The sequence below is a fragment of the Accipiter gentilis genome, chromosome 16 (assembly GCF_929443795.1).
Source record: "Accipiter gentilis chromosome 16, bAccGen1.1, whole genome shotgun sequence".
NCBI classification, from domain to species: domain Eukaryota; kingdom Metazoa; phylum Chordata; class Aves; order Accipitriformes; family Accipitridae; genus Astur; species Astur gentilis.
The window spans coordinates 22,859,099-22,882,954 of NC_064895.1; the positions used below are offsets into that span (position 1 = coordinate 22,859,099).

Below are 23,856 nucleotides of genomic sequence, written 5' to 3' on the forward strand. Positions count from 1 at the left end.
GCACTTACTTCATTATTACCCATATTTCCTTTTGCCCTCTGACAAAAAGCACTTACATTGAACTGGATTTATCTGCCTCTGCCATGGGATGCCTGCAGGATCCCTGAAAGCCCTATTGCATTGCGTAGTGCATGTTCTCTGTAGTACGTGCTGCCGCGTAGTTTCTGATGTTGCGCGTTTTCTCCTCTATTGTGAGATGATTTTGCATTCGTAGCTTTGCTCTGATTTGGGGTTGATCTGCATGCTGACCGTGTTAGCAGAGGAGGTTCTGCTCAGGCTAAAGTGGGGCTTCTGTGCTCGAACCCAGTGTCGTGCGCTGATGTCCCTGGTGTCCTGGAGCAGCAAGTGTCGCAGCCGGGACCTCGGTTCGATACCTCAGCTCCGTTCCCTGATGTTCTCGCTGAGAAACGAAGGCAGCTGGGTGAGTACCTGAGCCTCTGCTGGTGAAATTTGCCAAGACAGAATACAAAGTGCCATTTATGAAGCGCTTTTTATCATTCCATGGTCCTGCATTCATTCCCAGTTAATGCTGAGCACCTAACTGAAGAACTGGTGTGAGAGCGGTGGTTGCCCTGGGCAGCACAGCCACCAGAAAGAAATAGGTACTACCAATGGTCAATTCACAACCTTCATCTATCCCATCTTTCTCCCTCCTTTTCCATAACCTCATTCCTCCTCTTGCCTCCCCAAACCTGCAGCCAGTGTGGATAGTAAGCCTTAGAAAGGGTTAATGAGACAGTAGCAGTTGACCCATTCCCAGTATGGAGTTATCTTCCATTGCACTGTCAGAGCTTGGGAGTTTGGCTGAATGTCTTATTTAGGAGGGTAAACCAAGGCACGATGCAAATGAGACGGCAAAGAGGCTCAGTCCAGGAAAGATGGGGTTGATGTTGGTGGGGGGAAGAAGCTGGTCATGCTTATGCATCTGCCTTCTTAGCAGCTCACAAACTGGGTGGTGAGCAGCTCTGCTATGCATGGAGCTGGGATCAGGGCTGGGAAAAGGCAGTTGTGCTGTGTCTGTCTGGGACATGAGCCCCACTGCACTCATGGGTTTCTCCAAGCCCGTGTCACTAACCTCAAGGTGGGGAGTGTCTTTAAATCCTCTGAAAAAATGGGAATGGATGCAGACTGTACCCTGCTGTTAAGCCATGTGTCTCAGCTGGAGGCTGTGCCTTAGCAGTGGCTGGTGGCTCATCACTGGATGGTGTTTAAGATGCCAGTATTGAATTATTCTCTCCACTGGAGAGGGAACTAAGACTTCTTTTGTCCTTTATGCAGGGTAGCAACATTTTTCCTATGAGTTAACTGTATTATTCTCTTTCTCACTGCTCCCACATTAGCTTTGGAAAGAGAAAAACAACGCTGTGTCATCGCAGAATTGCCTGGTGATGGGAACTGTAAGGTAGATGAGTTCTTCTCTCCACCCATGAGCAAGTTCCTGAATGAGGTTTTACTGCAGGACGGCTCGTTCTGTTCCTCTTGCACACTGGTCTGTCCATATCTCTTAGGTTTTTAATACATTACAGTACATCCATCTCTTAAAACAATAGTTTCATTTCTATAGCCCAGCCCAACAGCCAGTGCTAGGGAGATATTGCTGTCATCACTGTGTCTTTAAAAGCTCTGCATCCATCCTTAAGAGCTTTGGCCACGGACTAGACTCAGAAATATGTTTGGGATCCTGTCCAACACAGTATAGGAATTTACCCCAGATGAAGATCTGTCCCTGTGTGGTTCAGATTTTACATGCATGTCTCATGCACACAAATAATATCTGTTTCATGCAATATTTAGCAGCATGAACTACAAATTAGACCATAAACTCTTTGGTGCAGAGACCACTAAGCATTTTAGATCACCAGACACGTTCAGGCTTAAAACCCAACCAGGGCCACCAGTCATTACTTGTTAGAGTGAGGCATAGCTAACAGCATTAAAAGGAATTCCCTCATTAAATTGAAGTTGCTTTTACCCATGACAGGCCATAAAACCTGAATCCGTGGGAGGGAATGTTTGCCTCTATGCTTGCGTGTGTCTTAGCCTTTTTATTTTCAATGGGGAGAGAAAATAGAGTGGGTTGCATATTGGATACATTATCTTAGTATTAAGCTGCCATTCCCAATCTCTTTGGGATAATTGGAACAGAGAATCGCTACTTCTCATCCATCACTTTAAATGAAGGCCTTAGTAAAATAATTTTGGTTGCTGGGAACCACAAATAGGATCCCTCTCTCTAGATTAGTTCTTTTTTGCTCATGAAACTGTTTGAATAGGTCTTAGCACTCTGAGCTGTAGCAGGATGTATGTCAGCAGTTTTACAAGCCTTTGGGGAAATTGCTCAAATGTGTTTATAAGGACCTCCCAGGAAGTGTTTGGTGGTGTTGAGCCTGGGGAAAATTGTATTGGGATTTTTGTTGTTGGATTTTTGTTGTTGTTGGGTTGGCTTTTTTTAATTCCACGAACATACTCTGTAATGCTGGTAGTAGTGCAGTAGGTTTTATGTTTCCATGGATGTAAAAAAGGTCTTAGTATAAGTTTAGGTCTTATTTCATCACAGATTTGTAACAATTTGGACTTAAAGTCAGGCTTAGTTGTAGCTATGCCTCCTGAACATCTAATAGTAACCATGTAAACTGATGCAGTATAGACCAAATCACAAATTCCCAATCTTCAGCACCAGCTGATTGCTGTGAACTTGCGAACTTTCTTGTGCATATTCTGAAAAGCTCCATGAATCTGAAGGTTTTTAATGTTTTAATTTAATAAGGTTCAGTGGACCAGCTGTACACCAATTACTGTTGCCTATGGGCCATGGTTTATGACTGTTTGAGCTACAAAAAACCGACAACCTGGCAACTTGTCTGTGTTAGTCTCATGTAATTCTGAAATTGTTCCATCTTGTTCTGTTCTGCCTGTACATCTGTATTGCAGTTAATTTCCTTAAAACTGGGAGATTGCTCACTGCTGGAGTTCAAAGTGGCAGGCATGAGGTGAAATGCAAGCTTCAACTGAAAATTTTATTTCTTCTTAATGGTTATTTCAAACTAAAGAGGAAAAAAATCCTCGGATTTGGATTTGGGGTACTCTATCCATAATAGAGAGCACAGATTGAGCATTTTAGGGGTGCTACAAAGATGCTGATGATTGCTTTAGTAATCTTTGTAGTCTGCCATGAATTTCAGGCAATTAAATAGCCAATGCTGCTGTTGACTAGCCAGGCTTCAACAGACCTTTCAGAAGCCTTCTTGTCTTTTCATGTAAATAGACATTTGGCAGTATTTTAAAATGTATACCCAGTAGATTTTGTAATGCATTTCCTTTTTTCATGTGTTTCGTGTTTAATTCAAACAAGCATCTGACATGAAAGCTAAAGATAAAAGTGTAACATAGTACAATTAGTTTCTGTGAAGTCTGCAGATCACTAATGGAACACATCTCTTCCCCCTGCACAACTAGCATAATACAGGCCATTTTTTGGTCATTTGTGTTGTACATTAAAAGCATCAAATAGAGTGCTGTCATGTGCCTGAGCGCATGGACAGAAAGTTCCTTTGTTTGATAATGTTGGAAATAATTTTGCTTTCCAGATACGCAAATGGGTAATTGCTGCAATCGGATCAGAGGCATGTAACACTTGTAATGTAACCCTTCATGTATTAAGAAAAATAATGCAGAAATTAGATCAGAGACCAGAAGTATACATATATATAAAAAAAGAAGTTCAGTAAGCTGTTTTTCTGTTTCCACCACCATTATTGTCTAAACTGTATTACATGAACGTGTGTTGTGATTTCATGCCAACTAACCTCTAGCTCTTTCTGATCAAATAAATACAAGCGCAGCAGTACAGTTTGAAAGCAGTGTGCTGGTCTCATGCATTTAAATTCACTGAGCCTCTAAGAAGCAGGGTTTGTGAGCATGTTTAGTGAAAAAATTTTGGAAAAAAATAGCATTTTGTGGAAGTGGAGAAGTATTTATTGACAGCAAACCTCCTTCCTCTTTATTAATGCTCAAAGTATGGAATTTAGATTTAGATTTGGGTGCTAACTCCACCAGTTTCAAATGTGCCTGATCTGGTGCTCTTGTTTTTTTGGAAAGCAAGCTTTCAGCTGCAAAATAGACAACCGGATTTTTGTAGGATTTAGGAGCGCTGTGTCACATACTCTCTTTCTTACCCATTCTGTACAGAACATATGGGTTCTTTTAAAATTATAGCATGTGTGTGGTTCTGTATTATTTAAGGTACAGGAATATTCTTTTCTTATTTTAGACTGACACTGTTTTAAAGCAGCTTGGGGATGTAACAAAGTTACACAAGATGCTGCACAACTTGACAATGCCACACAATAATGAGAAGTATGTATTTCAAACCCACTTAATAGACTCAGTTCATACAACAATGAAACGCAACACACAGATGATGCCACATGTGGAACATGCGGGGCATCGTTTGAGTTGTGAATCCTCCTGTCTGTCTTTGATGATTCATAAAAATGCCCAGTTCTTTTTATTGCATTTACTGTTTTTTAAAGCTTTTCTTTGGGATAAATAATAGTGTTTCTGGGGGAAGTATCTTAGCTGATATATAGGCAGAAAATGCTGGTGGTGCTTTTTTTTGCTTCTTTCTTTTTCTACTGCAGAGTGCTTCGGCCACTGTTAAACAGTTTAGCTAGATCCAAAGGGATACTGCTAACATGAACTGGTAAACCACCAACAGCGTTACATCCTCCTGTGTCAAGGACCTTGTACAATGTAAAAGCTAAAGGTATTCAGATTAAGCCTTTTCTCAGGACGGTTTATAAATAGAAAGCATTTCAAAACTGAGATTTATTTCTTCCCCTCCTGCCCTTTCTTTGCCTTGAATACAACAGAATGAATCTTAAAGCTCTTGCTTGTCTGCATGTCCTCTCTTTTTGCCTTTCCTGACTCTCATTTTTATTTCAATTGCAAAAGTTGTAAAGTAGTTGAAATGGTGGGGGCAGAAGGAAATGTGAATCTAAAACCTGGATATTGTTGTACTGGTGCCTGTAGAATAGAAAAAAATCTGAAGAGGTTAAATTACAAAAAAAAAAAAAAGAACAAAAACAAACAAAGACGACCATGGAAAATAATAAATTGATGCATTTTGAAAAAAAAAATAATAATTTGGATGAAACTGAAAATTCTAATTTCAAGATTCCATACAAAAGAAGACATTAAGAATCGCATTTCCCTGTGAGCATCTGCATTTAACGAAGTATAGCATTTCTAGTGGGGAAAGTTTTCCCATTGTGGCTTCTGGGAGCAGAGAGAGCAGCACAGCAAAAACCCTATCCTCTATTAAGGTCTGCACCCAGGACTTCTGACTCCCAGAGCCCAAGGAGGATAAAGCTCAGGTGGAAAAGGGAGTGGCTGATAGGAGATGTCAGAGTCACTTGGATGAAGAAGGGAGCATTGGAGCAGGGCAGAAGAGCTAGCAGGTGTGTTAGTGGGGGAGAAGGGAAGGCAGGAGGAAGCAGGCACCTGCAATGGATTTGAAGACACAGGGAATGACTGTTGGGCTTTGGAAAGGTGTGCATGTATTTGCAGAGGGCATAAATGGGTCCACTAAGGACTTCTTTTCATGAAGCGATTGAGGTACTGGTGATGGGGAAAAAAGCTGCTGGTGTTGACAGAGATTTCATTGGTACTACGTGACCCAGGGCATTTATGGAGCCGCTGTACCCCCGTCTCAGAGCTAAATTACTTCCCAGATGTAAGGCAAACAAGCGATCACTCAGACTGGTCTGTTCTTTATGGCTTCAGTCCTCAATACTCATTCAGCAATAGGCAGCTGGTTCCGTTTTCTTGGTTTAGAGGTTCTGACACCAGTAAAAACAAAACAAAAAAACTTTTAATCTTCCAGCAATGAAATACACTGCAGAGTTAAATAAATGAGACCTGTTGGAACACCCTTGTTTTCTACAGGCCTTTTCTCAGTAAAGGCATGGTTGTTTGGGAAGATCCCCTAAAACTGGGCTGAGGGGGGGGAAAGGGGGACTGGCTTAGCATTTAAACCCATGTGATAGTTTCTTTAGCAAGAAATCTCTTTCAGATCATATCCCCTTTGATGATTATTCAGCCCCGATCCTTCCCCTACTTTACAGTTATTTTAACATCTTTGAAGAACTGCCAACATACCCACTTTAGCGGCCAATGACTGTTATGCTGCTTTTTTTTATTGGCATTCAATTGTAAGGGTTGACAGACAGTAAATACTAAGACTTCTCTTTACTGTTCTACAGTAATTTGTCCTACGGTTGTAAATAAGTCTCTCTTGTTCTGACTTCTGCTAAACAAAACTCACTATTTTTGGAAGAGATTGAGCAAACAGAAGATTGTCCCATTTTATGTAAGCTGTGACTGAATGGATAGTACCATATCTGTTTGGATTTTTTATTTTCAAGACAAAAGAAGCAACTTATTTCTGTCAATGCTAGTTTGTTGTGGATTTTTTTGTTGTTGTTGTTAAAGGTGGATCTATTAAATTTCCAGAAGTATTTCTTTCAAATATATTGTATTTTACATACGGACATGTCATGCAAGCCTGGAGGAGAAAGTTACTTAAAGACTTTAGAATATCCTCTTGGACTGTAACAAACAAACAAACAAGCAAGCTACTATGAGGAACAGTAATTATGCCCAGTAGTCTGAACATTTTTTTTCTGTGTTTTTCTCTCTCTCTGGTAGACACCTTGCATTTCCAAGACTGAAAATCAGCCTCAAGGACTTGCAACGAGCGTCAGGTGGGGACAGACACCCATCAATCAGTCCACGCCCTGGGACACTGATGAGCCTCCATCTAAACAGATGAGGGAGAATGAAAACCCAGGTATGTTTCTAATCTTATTTGTAATTCTACAAGGGAAAATCGTTCAAAGCAAATTCAATGCACTATCTCCATTTACCTCCGTAAATTAGACTTCATTGTGAGCTCTTTCTTTATTCTTTAGCAGGGTTTTTCTCTCATTGTAAAGGCCCCTCAAGTTTCTTCTGTGCTGGGTCTAATATAAATGTATTAAGATGCCTGCAAGTTCATTAGAGTGGGGTGTTTTTTTCTCCTCCTTTGCCTTCACTAGAGGAAAAGGCATTCTGTAATACTTTAAGACCTCTTTTATGTCCAGAACTACCTGAAATGATTTCCAGCTTCCAGACACATATCATACATTGTGCTACTATGCCAGACGCCTAATTACAATCTCTTTGTAGTGGCTGGAGCACCATTATTATACACACAGAGTGTTTGTCAGGGAGCCATGAAAGCACGGTGGGGAAAGAGGTTAATTTTCTTGGAAGCGTGCGCTTAAGCTGCATAAAGCCCAAAATACATAAAACCGCAAACATGCCACATGTCACCTGATGAGTATTTTAACAATTGCGCTCACATCGCCGTAGCAATTTTACACACTTACCGATTGGGAACGCTTCCAGCCCCTGAACCGCTTTAGATAGGGCGAAAGAGCAGGGCACGTCGGTGCGGTTCGGTGGCGGGCGCGGGCGCAGGCGCAGGAGGGGAAGGCTGGGTGTGTTTATTTTTGTTCTGGTCCCCCCCCCGTGCCGAGCCCGCCGCCATTGCCGGCCTTCCTTCGTGCCGCAGGTGCAGCGCCCTGGGTCACCACGGTGGCGGCAGGCAGCCAGCCCGCTCTGATCACACACTCCTACGGGATGACGCAGCCGCCCACCTTCAGCCCGGCCGCCAACGTCCAGGCCCCCGTCATCGGCGTCACGCCCTCCCTCCCTCCGCACGTCACCCCCCAGCTCCCGCTGATGCCGGCCCACTACCAGCTCCAGCCGCAGCCCTCCCAGCCCCTCAGCAACATGGTGGTCAACCTCCAGAGCCAGCCCTTGTACACCAACAGCCAGCCCCTCAGCATGTCCTCCATGAGCGGCGTGGGGCCGGTGGCCCACCCGGGCCCCGGGGCAGTGGGCAACGGCCACCTGGCCTGCCCCATGCTGCCGCCGCCGCCACCGGCCCTGCCCTCAGCCGCCCTGCCCAGCGGCGCGCCCGCCACCAACGGGCAGGCGGCCGGCCCGCTGCCCCCCAATGCGGCAGGGGGCCCGGACAACACCAACGGGGTGCAGATGCTGCGGACCATCGGCGTGGGGAAGTACGAGTTCACGGACCCCTGGCACCCCAAAGGTAAGGCGGGCCGGCTCGGCCCCGCGGGGCGCGCGGGCAGGGGCGGGCGGCGGGGCTGAGGATGGCGGCGGACCCCCGGGCCTCCGTGCCGCTCTCCTCAGGCCCACCAGCCCGGCTCCCGCATCTGTCTCCGTGCTTGCCTTTGATGGATAGCTTTTACGAGTTAACGACGACAAAAAGCAGCGCGTTGGAAAGAGGGAGGACGAGCTGTGGGCCTATTTTGTAGTGAATAATGGGCTTTCGGGCCCGTCAGATAAGCTGGTACTCCCGATGATAAGGCAGCCACCGCCCCGTGCCTCTCCCTTTGAAACACGCACCCATGTTTCCATCCGACCACTTCCCTTCTGGCTTCGCTTGTGCATTAGTCACAAAACTAACCTTCTTCTTCAACCGTTGTCTTCTCCCCACTCTAGTAGAAGCCCAAGCCAAATGCAAAGTAACCCTGCTGACTGAAGCTGAACAGCCCAAAACGTTCAGCGTTAAGGGGAAAACGCTTCATTACCAGCTTCGTTGGGCTCAAATGCTGCAAAACGCCCTGAATAGTCATGAGCACTGCTGAGAGGTTGACCTTTTCTGATAAGTAGTTTTTAGATGAGCCACACCGCTGGGTCATGTTGGAGTGTTATTTCTGAGTGTCTTACCCTAGACGCTTCAAAAATACCTACACTCTGCGTACTCAGTTTCTAATTTCGTTTGCAGAGTTTTCCCTGCCTCCCTTGAAAGTCAGGACTGTGCCACATGCACAGGTAAAGCGAAATGTAGCTTACAAAAATATAAATGCAGACCTATCAGCAAAATCAATTAAATTGATTTTAAAAAAAACGCCCCAAAGGCTTCATTAAGTCTGTGATTTTTTATGTATACATTTGTATTCAGACACAATCCATGTGTAAATTATTTACTTGCCACAAGCTATTAAGTTCTATTGTGTAGCTCTGTATTAAAGACAAGGAATCTCTATTAAAAATGATTAGTCCAATAACTCTTCCTGCTTATTACGTAAATTGTACTTTGGTATGTGCAAATCCTTACCAAACATCTCTTGAAAAGAAGTTCAGGCACAAGCTGAGCAGTACTTTTCTAAAGCTAAATATTTGGACTGCTTTTAAATTTTCAACTCCAAGCCCCAAATATGATGAGAACGCTTGCTGGATGGTGAGCTTCTGAATTTTTCTTTAAGATGGAGACGGGCTTTAAATGATACTGGCCCAGTCAGGTAGCCAAAATTTGACCAACAGTTGCTTTATAAGAGTTTTGTTAATTCTTTCCCTTTAAAAAAAAAAAAAAAAAAAATAAATCCACAAAAGCAGCTTGTCAGGTGGGGTTACAAACCCTTTATTTTGTAGAAGGAGAAAGGGGTAGACTGAGCTGTAGTGGTTCTGCTGAATGTCTCTCTTCTTCATGGAAGCTATTTGTCTTCTAAAAGGCATCATCTCCACTTTTCATAGCCACCTATCCCAATTTACTGCACTGGATACTCAGATACATGATCAAATTAACACAATTTAAAGGATTACTTGGTGTCACTGGAGACGTGCAAATATACAATACAAGGAAAAACACATAAGCTTAAACCACTTTCACTGCGGTAATTTGATCACATATCTGAGCCCTAGTGACACTAACCTAGTGAGACAAATGAGCATGTCAGTGACTGCACACTTGAGGTTAGGAATACTCTTAAATGCCTTGCATACTTAGGGGCAGCAGCATCAGCTGTTACTTACTCTTCTCCCATCAATTAACCTTCAGCATATCTCTGGCTGGCAGATGAAGTAAACTTCAAATCAAAGCCTAAGTAAAAAGATCGTAAAATATTTAATCAGTCTTTTAATATTTGATTTGCAAAGTCTTAGTCAGCATTGTTGCTTAAACTGCTGTAAACTCTAGTCTAATTGTCTGAGAGCCGCTGAGTACAGTCAGCTGAGGAGGCGTTCATTAAGGTGAGGAGAGTTCCTCACTGGAGTATGCCAGGCATGCCAGACCTAGCTCTGGTCTGGTATTTGGAAACCTTTGTACCTAAGAGAGGCTTGTAAGGAGAATATTAAAACAAGCCGTATTTCTAATCCATGACAACTGCTGACACATTAGCCATACTGTACCTTATAAACTGCAAGCTAGACAACTGTTTTCCCAGGGATTAGCTAGCTTCTTTATGACCGTCAGCTATTGAATTATTCCTGTTTCTGTAGTGGTTAAAAACCAACAAATGTAAGATAACGAAGCATGCATACACAAAAGTCTCATAAACAGGACCTATTTTATAGAGAAAAAATAATGTCTTCCTCCATTTCCAATCTTAAAAACCCGTATGTCTAAAGGTATAATTCTTCTTGTCAAACGTAAAGGCAGAGAAGATCTATGTTGGGTTTGGTTGTTTTGAATGAGAGAAAAAGAATCAAGAAAAAGAAGACAACTGGGTGTCTAACCAGACCTTAAAACCTTGCTAGGATAAGATTCTTTTTATAAACTGTATGGATTTCAATGTGGTTCGATTTTCAAAATATTTTTTGTTTTAATATCTCCCCTCAGGGATTTCAGTCTCTAAAGCCTGACTGATTTCACAGTCTTACATGATAGGCACCTTTCTCTCCAGGAAGGAAGGGAAACTATGAGACAGTACTAAGCTGTTCAAATATACAAGTTCAAACTAGTTCTCTACAAGTTTCATTTAAATATTCTCTCCCTTTCTTGGGGAACCTTGGCCAGCATTATAATAAGAGCCGCTGCTAATGGCCTTAAGATCTATCTCATTATCCTGAGATACTCTGTATTATTATTTCACTTGACAATCCAGTCTTGTACAGGTTTGAATAATTACTCAACTATCCCTTAAGTAAAAGAGCAGTTCTTGCTGGTTAATATGATAGGGTTTCTTATATTTTTAGACTTTATTAGGGAGCTGATTTGAAACTTCTTGTTTTATTTCCCATAATTACCGTCCATTTGGCTGTGTACATGTTTGGGCCGTATTATACAGTACTCATACAGAACTAGGTTTCTTACTTGGCTGTTTCTAAACAAAAGTAAACAAATAAGTTGCCAAAACTTAAAGTCAGTGGTAGTATGCCATTTCATTTGCAATAGGTCAAGAGATCTCACTTACGTGACGGAAAGAGTCAAGTCATTTCCATGGCTCTGCAAAAAATACATTTTGATAATAAGAACCGTGATATAAAACAGATATGTCATTCTCTTTACAGTGTCACAGCTAATTCCTACCTAATTCCATTGAAACTTCTTGTAAGAAAATAATTTTTGCATGGATTAGAGAATCTTCTTGGTCTGGATGGGTTATATTCTGTGAAGGGATTCTTTTACTGCTTCTGTAATATGCTAAATACGAATGTTAAGTTTAGCTACATGATCCATTTACTTGGTGAATTTATAAAGCAGTCACATTATGAGAGACATAAATAATGTTTCAAAGTAATTACTGCTTTTAGCAATGTGTGAAGAACTGTAGAGCTTTCTTACGAAATGCATGGGATCTTTCACCATACACAATTAACAGCAGTTTTGAGAGGTGTCTGGTTTGGCCTGTAATTCCCTTTGGACAGGATTTATGCCACATACTCCCAGCTGACTTCAAAAGCCATGTCAACTTAGCACAGACATCTAACCTAATATTTTAGAACAGAATCAGCCCTTGTTTTCTATCCATGTCCTAAGTCTTGCTCTATAATCTGAAGATTAAGTGCCAGGGGAATTAATAAAGCAGAATATTCAGAAACATGAAGATGTTCGTTGTGAACATATTCAGTGAAGATCCAATGAAGTTCGCATAGCCAAATTTTTGTGTGGCTTCTTCAGAAAATACAGGGTTGCAAATAATATTCAAACATAATTTCAGTATCTTCAGGCTACATGATGTTCCAGCACAAGTTGTCACTTGTACAACGTGCCTTCAGGGAAGAGAGAGGGACAGAAAACATCTCTTTGGTTTCTGCCACAAGGTACCAGTATCCCATGCCATGGCACAGTGACAGAGACCAATGTCTATGTGCCTGCCAATCCAGTTGAGCCAAAAGAGAGAGAAATTGATGAAGGACTAGAAGAGATTGGTTTCCTTGCAGGAATAACTGACTAACTGAGATTTAGTCCTTGACTTTTTCATATGGCAGTATGTTTCTTTATATCCAAGACTTGTAGTAAACCCAAAACTGAACCCTTGGTGGATAGCCCTGCCATATGTAGGACATAAACGTTCCAGCTTGGACTCTGAGATCTGTTACACATTGGAAAAGACACTTTCTTCATAAACTTGATATACTTTGAAGCGTAGTGGCTAACACAAAAAATGAGGAAAATACAGTTCTTCATTGCAGTACTTTCTCCTGCAGTGTAAGATTAGCCATGGACATCATGGGTTTTATTTTGTGGATGTTCATGGATAATATTGATGTTTGTTTCCATAGTATTTTTGTTCTATAATTCTTTGGTTTGCAGTCCTTAACTTGTGGGAAAAGAAATCAGATGCTAATTAGCGTTCAGAATGTAATGACTGTAGAAACATAACAATATCAGAAATAAAATCTGAATGTTAATCCTTGTAGCACTAATTTCTTAACACTTCATTTTCAAGCATGACCAAATACAATGAACTAAACAATAACAAAACTACAAATGAATACTGTTGCATCATCACTTATTGATTGCACCTTTCACACTTGACTTTATTGCATTGGAATTCTCATTAGACCTCAGACAATATTTACTTTCCTTAATCATGAATAGTAACAAGGCAGACTACAACATTTTGTCAATAACCATCAACTTTTTCTTCACAAAAGGCTGAATTTTCAAAGGGATTTCAGCTTGACCTGCAATTCTGTGAGTGTACCTAGTTCTAGACATGAATGCTGGGGGGGCAGGGGGAGTGTTTAAATTTAAAGTGCAACCTAGCCTTTGGAACTCTAATAACATTAATTAAAGGATATTGTGTGATGAGGACTCTAGAAAGCCTGGTTTCAGTTCTCTGCCTTGCACCAGAATACAGGGTCTGTGTAACCTTAGGAAAATCTCCCATATTTTTGTATCCATAGGTACAGATAGGTAGATAGATAAATAGATGGATTATAAAAATTACGGATATAAAATTATACATAAAATTTTAGTATGTGTGTGCACATGTATATCTATATATGAGAATATGTATGCATATAGTCGTGTGGAAGGAAGTCTACAATGGAAATGAGTGCATTCTGTCTCCTATTTCTTGAAGGACAGTTAGGTTAGCATCGAACTCTGTTAGCATTGTACATCAACTTAAAGCAAACTGCTTGAACAGGTCCTCTAAAATCAAATCCTTTTTCAAGATTAAATACAGTTTTCTGTCATTAGAATAATCTTAATGGAATTGCAAAGTTGATGAGGGTATGGAAGCCATCGCTTGAGTGAGACTGAAATACATTTCACCTTTTTGTGTTCCAGGTGGAATATTTTCAGTAATTCCTGCCCTGTCTTTTAATGCCACTATCGGTGAGATCACGACAGACAGTGATTTAGTGTACTGAAGAGTCAAAGAGGACTTGTAATAATCCTAGAACATTGCATTGCTAAACATACAGCATAAAGAAGGTCATCAAATTCTCTTTTGATTGGCAGCTCTCAGTATATGAGTGACTTGAGACTTCCAAGTTTCAACTGGAGCAAGAGCCTCTGACCACTACCAATATTTTATGGGGGTTATTGTAAAAAAAAGTGTGGGGTTGCTAAAGTGTGTTAAAAATCCCTGAAACTACTCTAAAAAGTCATCTGCTCCACGCTGCTTTTGTTCATAGCTGTTTTTTTAAATAAGCACCAGATTTGCAACTGTTGTTCATCTGTTCTTGAAAGTACAGAGCTGAAGAACTTTGATTTTGCTCTGTTATGTGATATTATGTCATCACTTGCAGATCCACTTAGGTGATTAGACAATGATACACTTGAAGATGTCTTGAGTTTCTTCCCACCCTGAAGTCTAAGACATGGTTTGCTTAGAACCATGGTTTCTTAACAAATACGGTTTTGTTCATGACAGTGGCCACTAAATGCATTCAAAATAAGCCTGAGAGGTGGCAGTTCTGTGGAATTACTATTTTCTCTCCTGTCCACAAAACACTGTACTCACAAAGTGCAAAATTCTCGGGGGCTGGATAGTAACCAAAATCTAGGCTCCATTTTGGGCACAGAATACATAAGGGGCAACTCAGCCCAAATTTCCAGGTAGGCTACGTATACATCCATCCAAATGCTGCTCCAAAAATCCCTTGCAGAGAGCTGGAACTGCATTTAGTTGTTCTGAAAGTTACACTTGCAGAGTCTCTGTTTTCCTTTCAGAACTCCTTATGTTTAATTTCTGATTTCTCTGACCTTGTCTTCCCTCGGTCCTCTGTCTTGTTCAACTCCTGACACATATTTGGATGCAACCCTTGTCTGCATCCAACCCTTTGGATGCAACGGGAAGCTTACCTGTTCCCTTTCACGCTGTCCTCATATGCCTGGAGCCACCTTAGAGCTACCTTTCCTGAACATTCAATTCTCTCTACAATTTTGGCCTTTCCTTGAATTTCCCACTAAGGTTTCTTCCTTTTCACAGCAGGATAATTCCACTTCTTTTGCTGTCATGACTTAAAAAATGGATTGTCAAGTTATAGCTACTGCAGAGAGTCAGCAGAGAATGGGGACTTCATGCTCAGTCCAAACTGAACAAGCTGGGTCCATCAGGAGCCAGACCGTGCATTTGTGTATATGCTTAAATGTTCTCAAAATGGGCTATTCTGTGATCTCCAGAAATCTCCAGACCAGTGGATTTATTAAATTGCAAATGGCTTTTGGTTTCCCCACAAGAAAGTGGAAATTCTTTTTTTTTTGGTAATCGGCAGTGCTCCATGGAGCAGTGCCTGAACTCTGAATGAAGAAGCGTCGTGTCTGTCTCATTGCATTCAGAATGAGAAAGATTCTGTCCCATGTTAGATTTAAAAAATCTAAACACATTTGTGAAACACAAACATTTCCAAATAGCAGCTTTTTTTTACCCTGCTGTGCCTTGAGATTGCTGATGATAAGCTCCACCATCCCACGGCAAGGCCGGGCTTTTTGCTGCAGTCAATAATAATAATAATAAGCATCTTCAAGGTGCTTTTTTGGGCATAATTTTTTTTTTAAATTAACTGTTTGTCTGTAAATAACTGATGTGCATATTTTGTAAGACTAAAGATACAAGGACTTTGGCTGAAGCAAAAGCAAGAATAACTGTCAGGAAACTAGTTTTGGTGTAACATCCCACAAATCTGCTTGCTTCAGATGTCTTCTATGTTCACAGGATACATACTATGAGGAGAGGAATGATTTGTGTTTTTTAAGTTCACGAGCATTTGTATTAATGCTTTCTTTCCTTTAGTTTTTCTTTCATTAAGTAGGAAATAATTTGGGCAACAGTTTTGTCATGGTTTAACCCCAGCCAGTGACCAAGTACCACGCAGCCGCTCACTCACTACCCCCCACCCAGTGGGATTCTTCCCAGCAATGGACGTACTTGTTTCTGTATGTTGTGTTCCTGTACATTGTCACAAAGATATGCTTCGTAGTTCTTTCCACACAGTAGGATGGTTAAGCTTGTTGCATTCAGTCTGCTTTGTGTTATGCATATATTCAGGTTTCTAGTTGTACCAATTGAGGATAGCAAGGTATTTGTATATAGTTCCATCTTAAAATTTACAAATCATTACATTAGATTCCCAGACTAGATATGAAATCTAGTGATGAAATCATCACTAGGAAGGAGGTACGTAAGTTTACTCATAGACAAAACTTCCATCATCTAGATGTGCAAGTAATAGCATCATGAAATTTTGTCATATTAAATTCAGAAAATTACAGCATGTAGTGTTGTACATTACTACTTACTTACTTACTACTTACTTACTACTGTACTGGAAAAATCCGTGGGCTGCTGACAAAATCAGGAAGTTCAAGATAAGTATTTGACCAGGAGTATAGACAGTAATATATACATACACCTATGTGTACTGACAATTAAGTCAGAAGCATTTGACTAGACAAGATGCCAGGATACTTAGTTGTGTAATACTTTCAAAGGAGCTAAAACAGATTGGAGGGTTTGCCTAAAGACTTTGTACATTATATTTTGCACAATTTTCATTGGCATTGCAACATCAAAAAAACCCAAGAATGTAGGTTTAAAGAGAACATTATGTTTTTATTCATGATTCCTCTGGTGTTTCAGAGGAAGACAAAATGTGTTTTGTCCATCGATCTGCACACTGAAGTATTTGGGTGAGAATGAGGAAGATGGTATGAAAAAGACAAAATTGGCTAAAATGGAAGAGTTTTTAAGAGAAATGTGGGTTGACACTCCTGTTCAGTCTGACTGATTTACAGACGATCCAAATCCAACATCAAGCCCAGCTCCTCTGCGTGACCTTTTCCTTGTGAATGAAGAGGGAAATGTTCCTTGCATCCCCAAGCTGTGGATGTTTTTTAAAGCAAGGATCATTTTGCACAAAACACTACCATCCTGTGGAAAATAGGTGGAGGAGCAGTGCTAGTAGGTTCCCATTGCCTGTCACCTAGGAAATAGGAGATTCTGCTCTTTGCCTTTTCCTGCATGCTGTGTGGGCTTTGTTACAGATGTGAATTTTCTAGATGGCTGAATTTGCTGGGGTTGAGATGTTTTTCTGCTAAATATACTCCCATCATGGCCAAACCGTGCTGTTTTATGAACAGAGCATTTCTTTGAGGTTTTTTTTTTTTTTTTTTTATACTTCTGTAAGATGGTTAGAGCTCTGATTTGGAAGCCATATGGAGCATCCAAATAGAAAAGCACTTTTCAGGAGCATTTCAGAAGAACTTTTGCTAGATGGATAGTAGGTACCTCCAGCAGGAATCAGTTAAGTGATTTCAGATTTAGACAAATGCAGATATTTAACCATCAGTATGTAGAGAATCCTTGCACTCTGAAGAAATACAGGAATCTCTCTTTCATTTGTATAAATGTAGCAAGAACAGGGGTTATGTTCCTTCAGCTCCAGAATAACACGGTTCTTCATGTGTTTTACTTGCTAGAATGGTAAAACAAATTTGACATCCTGTCCAAAGATCAGGTATTCAAGGACAGTCAAATCTGTTCACAAGTAGAAATTGAGTACGTTACACAAAGAGTCAATCTGTTAAAGCCCCCACACCAATAAGACCTTGTTCTGCGAGAATGTGAGTTCCACAGCCCTTCCCTAGAAGTGCCCCTTATACCTTTGGATAAGCCATCATTACCTTACTTTTTTTTTCCTTTCTCTCAAAACTGCCATATAGGCAAACCATGTGCAGTGAATCTAGGTGTTATCAGTCAGGGATGCTTTAATTCACTTTCACAGAGATAAAGTGGTGCTGAGAATACCTCTTGGCTTTAAGGGTAAACTCAATTATGAATTTTACTAAAGCCAGGAAATTATTTTAGCATATATTTTTATCCAAATTCTTGGAAGTTGGAGTGCTAGATTCAGTATTTCATGAAGATTTGGTGTTTCCTGATACTGAGTCTTCTTTTTGTGTTTTAAAGAAAGTGGAGAAGGGCTACTTAGATACTGAAGATCTATAGAAGTGCCTGGAAGTAATTTGTTAACATATTTAGAAGACAAATTCTAAACATCAAAATATATTTTAACAGATAGTTAAGAGAAGGGGCCTATTTCAAATATACAAAGTCCTTTTGCATATATTGAGTTAGTAACATTGGCTGGTTCCTACCCCTTTGAACGCACTCAGAGCAATGTTGGGTTTTTAAGATAGCTTCACGCTGCAGTGGGAGGTAGCCAGCCCTGGAGTAGAGTGGGATCACGCTGTGTGTTTATGACAGAAAAAAGGGTAGCCGTATTGCATGCAAATGGCATAGGAGAGGTGGGTTTAAGGATATAATTTATAATTACCCAGTCTGGATCTGGATTATAATTACATAGTCTGGAACTATGCCAAGACACTGATATTAATATTTCAAGTTTGGAAGGAAGAAGAAAGAGAGAGTGTTTGGCCAGGTTGGTAGTTGTCTATCAGCCATGAACTCAGAACCAGGAGAGTTCAAGGAATCTACCTTGAACCTACCTCCCAAAAACAGATGAAGAGACTTTTTACTTAAAATCTTAAATGTACAACAGAATATGTAAAAAAAAGTCATCATAATAAAGAAAAGACATGACAACATTGTTGAGAGTTATTATGTGGTCAGAAGATGAGAAAGAAGAATCATCTATATTCAAAACTGAAGTCTTATTTTAAGGAACCCTAACGAGCAGTCAGGTCTGTTAGGTAAGATTTCTTCCCTGACTTACCTAAATTTAGAAAGTAAGCATGTCACTCTGTCATTTAAACATGGGCAGCTAGGGCAATGTTTATCCTAAGGCCATAGTACCTCTTATGTGGTCTCTTGGTACTGGAGGGTACAGCTCTTCCACAGGTGCTGGCTAATTGTTGGGGTGTTGGCTACCCCAGAACGTGTCAAAGAGCATCAGGGACCAGTGTGTCAGCAACTGCACTGAGCTCCTGTGGTTGCCCAGTTGCATCACTCTTGGCTCTGTTGACTGCACTAATTAGGTTTCCATAGATGTTATAGGAGCTTATACACCTAACCAACTTGAATGCACTTGAATTTAAATATCTTATCATAACCTGAATCCCATCCTAAGTTTCAGGAGTAGGGTCAAGAGTCTCAGCAGATGGACACTTCAGCATGAACACAGCTTCATTGACAGAAGTACAATATAGCAAAGTACAACCCTTGTATTACTTTACTGTCATTGTATTAAGAGTGTATTTTGATATTAGTGGTTTAAAATTACCTAAAATTGGTACAATATTTGCCTATTAACACTGACACGTGTTGATCTAGGTGCAGTAAGCAAACACATCTTTCCTCATCTGCCCATGGAAAGCTACTTCTGAATGTCATACTTCCAGTGTTTTACCAGGCATCATTGTCATTAGCATAACTAAAGCTAATTTGGGCATATATTGTCAACAGTTTTGATTCATGGTTTATTAAACTGCTACTTACACTGTTATCTCACATAATCTCCAGTGCTGTCTTACACTGTTTAATATATTAAGGCCTACTAAGAGGGTTAAGGTTAAGAGAGAGGCTTACATACCCCATTCAGGAGACATCACTTGCAGTAGCATGGTGTCCCGCAGGGTACTTGAGCTTTTTGGTTCAGCAGTGACTCAGAAAAAGAGTGCTGTGTACGCTGTTTCCACCAGCGCTTGGTCTTTTCTCAAAGGTTTCCTCACTAATTCCCGGCTCATCACAGTCCTCATCAGCCTGTGTAATGTGCTCATCACACGCTCATTTTCAGCTTTTGATTTGGCCAGGCTGTCTGCTGGGGAAGGTTTCCTCTGGTAGGAGTCTCCAGGTGCATGAACAAGTGAGCTCTAAGTGTTACTAATAAAAAATCCTTTAATCCACTTTAACAATGATAAATTGGAACTGAGAACTCCTCCTTACTTTACAGATACATTTAGTTCAGAATTTCACTTAAGTCAGGAAATCATTTTACGGGCAAAAGAAAAGGCCTAAACACCCTGATGTGGACGATGGGAATTAAGGCCACATGCTCAATTGCTCTTACTGGGTATCTGAAGCACCTACTGATGACTGAAACTTCCACTGACCTGGCGAGTTCATAGCAAATTCCCTGGTCTTTGCTGTTATTTTTATTCTTAATTCACCTCGGAATTTCCCTTTTAATTTTCCTCACATTGTAGTGTGTGCATGATGAAAGGAAATAGCAGAAGTTCAGACTGAATAAAGATCTGGCTAAAATGTGGTGGATTTAGATGGATTTGCCACATTGTCTTGGTAGTAGTACATCACACCTAAAATCTGTACTATTATCCACCTGCTATCCTACATTTTATTTCTGCTTCTATGTTGAGGAACATAGCATGATCAGATACAATGAAAAATGAAGTCTCTTTATTCTTCTTCTTTCCCAAAAGCATAGGAGTTTGAGCTAAGGGCTCATCCACAATGGCTTGTGCCTGTTGTAATCCCTCCAGATCTCTCTTTTAATAGTGGCACTTGAATGTTTCCCACAATACAGCTCATTGCAGCATTCTATCAGGTACAAAGTAATGTCCAGGCAGCAGGAGGGCCCTTGGCGAGGTATTTACCCTAACCTGGCCTTACTGCCGGGTTCCTTGTTGGAACGTCTTGGGTACCTCCTACGTGCCATCATCTTACGTGACCTGGTCAGGCTTTAGGAGGCAACAGACGTTCCAGTACCTGGTTTCCAAGCATCCATCCATTATTTGCAAGCAAATGTAGGATCATTGTTTCATGTCTAATTTTGAAAATCTGGCCCCAGCGACAGGTTTTTTTGTGCATCAGGATAGTAACATCTGGCTTTTGCTGGCTTGGCAGACAGTTTGTATCATTAAGTAGAACCAAACTATGCATTGATATGGATGGAGATGATCCTGCACCAATTTCCAAAAGGACGGTAGGGCTATTGGCAAATTAGATAGTTGGAGAAATTCTCCATCTCTTTTCCTTTTTCGTGATGTATCAGGGAATAAAATTGAGGGGAACGCAGAAAACAAACTAATGTGAATGTAATTCCCAAATTTCAATCTTCTGTATATTATGGGTCATTACCCGTTAATTTGCTAAATGGCAGTTTTCTATGAAAGAAAAGTTTTGTTTAGCTGTATAATGATGACAGATGATGTAATTAGTATCATCCCCGCATTGAAAATGATAAAAGCATTTCTTTTGTGTGTCACTGCTTTTAGACAGTATAATATCAAAAATGATAACAGTATGAAAATTGCACCGGCCGCTTTCATATTGTGCATGTAGAATACCTTGGTGATATGATACAAGTAATGACAGGTACTTTGCCATGTATTCATTTTCTCCACTCTCTAGCCTTTATATTACAGTGAAATTAAAGCACAGCACTAAGCAAACCAGACGTGCCTGAATACAGACCCATCTTATGAGACTGTAAACGGCTAGAGTCCCTTTACTATTGCTGGTTATGATAATTAAGCGATTATAAACAGGGTTTTTGAGGGAGAACACTGAATCATTTTTCAGTTAGAGAAGTTGGGGGGGGTATTTTAATTTCAGGCCACATTTGTTGCTTGAATTAGTTTTAATTATATTCTGTATAAGTACTTGCCCCATATCCTGGTCTTGATAGTGGTAGATATTCTCATTTAAATATAAATAAATGCCAAACTTATTTAACATGGAAAAGTGACTGCTGTGACTGTGTAGTAACAATTTTCTCTTTGTTGCCATGGTTTGGATTTTTATATAAGCTTTGCAAATATAATAAAGCTAATGGAGCTCTTCATCCAAGGAAATGGGTATATTCAAGAAAATAAATTACATTTTGCAAGCTAATGAGCTCTACTAATTGTGTTTATCCTTGTGAATTAATACAATTTAAGCAAATCTATCCCCCAAAATCAAGCATTTGATTGCATTTTAGTTGCGTGGAAATCAGAACATCCGGATCAAATCTGAGTTTACTGGATATCCAAGGGGTAGGGGGGAAGGTTAATTTTCATTGACTTGTACAGCTGGTGCCAGCTCCTAGTAAAGCAGGAAAAGTTAGACTTAGAAAGTTGCAACTTTCATCATTATTTTCTTTTATTCAGCTACTTCCCACACAGGCAGAATTCTCAACAAAGAGTTGTGTGTAATAAATCCTATGTAATACGATGGCAGGCATGTACGAGTCATGCTAATTAGCCCACATGCCCACAGGACAGGATGAAGGAAGGAAAGAAGAGAGAATAACAGTTGTACTTTTTAAGACACAACTTGTCTTCACCCACTTCCCTCTCTCCCTCCCTTTTCTCACACTTTCCTTTGCCAACATTTGGATTTCTTTTTTTTTTTCTTCTTCCTATAAACAGATTTTCATTTCAGTGAGGCATTTTGGGAGATGTAGGACGGATTAGAAAACTCTATATATTCTGGCAGATTTTAGGTTATTCTGCGGTTCGGTTTATTGGAAGGATGTCAGAGAGTAGAGAAAATGGTCAGTCTGAACGCTTGAAACACTGCAAATACCCCCAAAAAACTCACAAGCAAACTGTGTTGGTCAGCAGCAACAGGCAAGCGAGTGCTGGCCAGGAGGTTTGCGCGATAGGAGAGTGGCAGCAGTTGTCAGCTATGGGTCCTTACAGAGACAGTTTAGCTTGCCATGCTTTGGGTTGCTGCCATTTTTAACACCACGGGAGAATGCATGCCTGAGATGAAGTCTCGGCCTAACTGACAGTACTTCCTTGGTCCTGACTGCACTGTAGCTGTGCTTTTTTATCCTGCCAGATCATTTTCAGCACTGATGCAGGAGTCCCAGCAGTTAACAGCCATTGCAGATTCCTCAGATAGAGCAGGTGTGAGATCAGAGCTCTCCTGTTTCTCAACAGCAGGGCCCTCTTCATTTAAAACCAGGATTGGGAAACAGAGCCAGACAGCCTTTCTCAGCTGCTGAAAAAATAGCATCTTAAAAATGGATAGCAGACACACAAAAAAAGGCTCAGAAATGAAATTGTTTGTTTGTTTATTGCAGCTCAGCTAAGGGCTTGGATGGTCCTTCCCAGTCTGTGCTCTGAAAAACCCACACTCCATCCATCCCTGGCATTCAAGTGCTGAGAAGGGCTGTTAGGACTTGTCTCCTAGAAGTTTTGGATTAATTATCTTTGTCTAGCGAGAAGAGCACAGCTCCTCAGTGTAGATGCAATTGCAGTGTTATAAAGATGCTTAGAATAACTTTTTCTGGAAGGAGTAAAGAAGAAAAATTGAGAGTGATAGTATGATCGCACATATAAGCCAGTATAATCGTGTGCAGACTAGGAGTTGTATTGGAATAATAACTTGGACTGGAAAAAAAAATAGTTTTGTAAATGAGATATTTATGTAAGAAAAAGTCTTGATGCGCAGAGCTGTTCTGGATTCCACAGATTCCCAGCTCCTCAAGCGGGCGTTGACACAGACCATAGCAACTCCAGAGGAGTCACGCCACAGATACGTAAGTGTAGGGTCCCAAAGTACACATTAATGAAACCATTATCTTGTCAATGATACGGAGTGTAGAGCTACCTTCAGCAGAGGTTACTATGATTTTTCATAAAAGAACAGGGAATTGAGTGACATTTTTATTATTTAACTTCACATCACCATTAAAAAGTAAAAAGAAGAAGCCAGAGGAAGGATAAAGTACAAAAAGCTATACATGAAAAATATTGTTCACCTCTGATGGAAACTATAGGCAGCTGGGAGAAAAGGATCTGGAGTTTGTTCAGTTCATGGCATTGAAAGATTTTGATAGTGGCAGTTTAAAAGTTATCTGCTGCAGCAAAACTGGATCTCAGAAATAAGTATAGCCATGATGGTATGATAGTTTTGGGCCGCTGACTTACTGCACGGACCCATGCGTATCAGCGAGAGTTTAAATCAAAGTAGAACCTCAGTTTTGAACTTCCTTTTTCTACAGCGTTTGAATCAGATCTTCAGTGTTTCATGTCTCGCCGCGTGGGGTTGTAGGGGTCGCTTCTCGGGCCCCGTTGACCCCATGCAGATTTATTGTAGAATTGTTTCGGTGAAAACAGAGCTTTGATACGTCAAGCAGGTTGCCTAGTGACTCCTGCAAAGTGCTGACCACCCCAAGTCTGAGAGGAGAGATAGCTGC

At 40.7% G+C, this 23,856-nt stretch overlaps 1 protein-coding gene across 3 annotated transcripts in view; it reads left to right on the plus strand.

Annotated features, from left to right (window-relative positions):
- Positions 1 to 23,856, plus strand: part of KLHL29 (kelch like family member 29) — a 336,839-nt gene that overhangs the window by 186,859 nt on the left and 126,124 nt on the right. For all 3 annotated transcript variants that reach the window (XM_049818438.1, XM_049818439.1, XM_049818440.1), the window contains exons 3-4: positions 6,709 to 6,850; positions 7,616 to 8,158. In XM_049818438.1, coding sequence (XP_049674395.1) covers positions 6,709 to 6,850; positions 7,616 to 8,158 — 685 coding nt within the window. The remainder of the gene's footprint in view (positions 1 to 6,708; positions 6,851 to 7,615; positions 8,159 to 23,856) is intronic.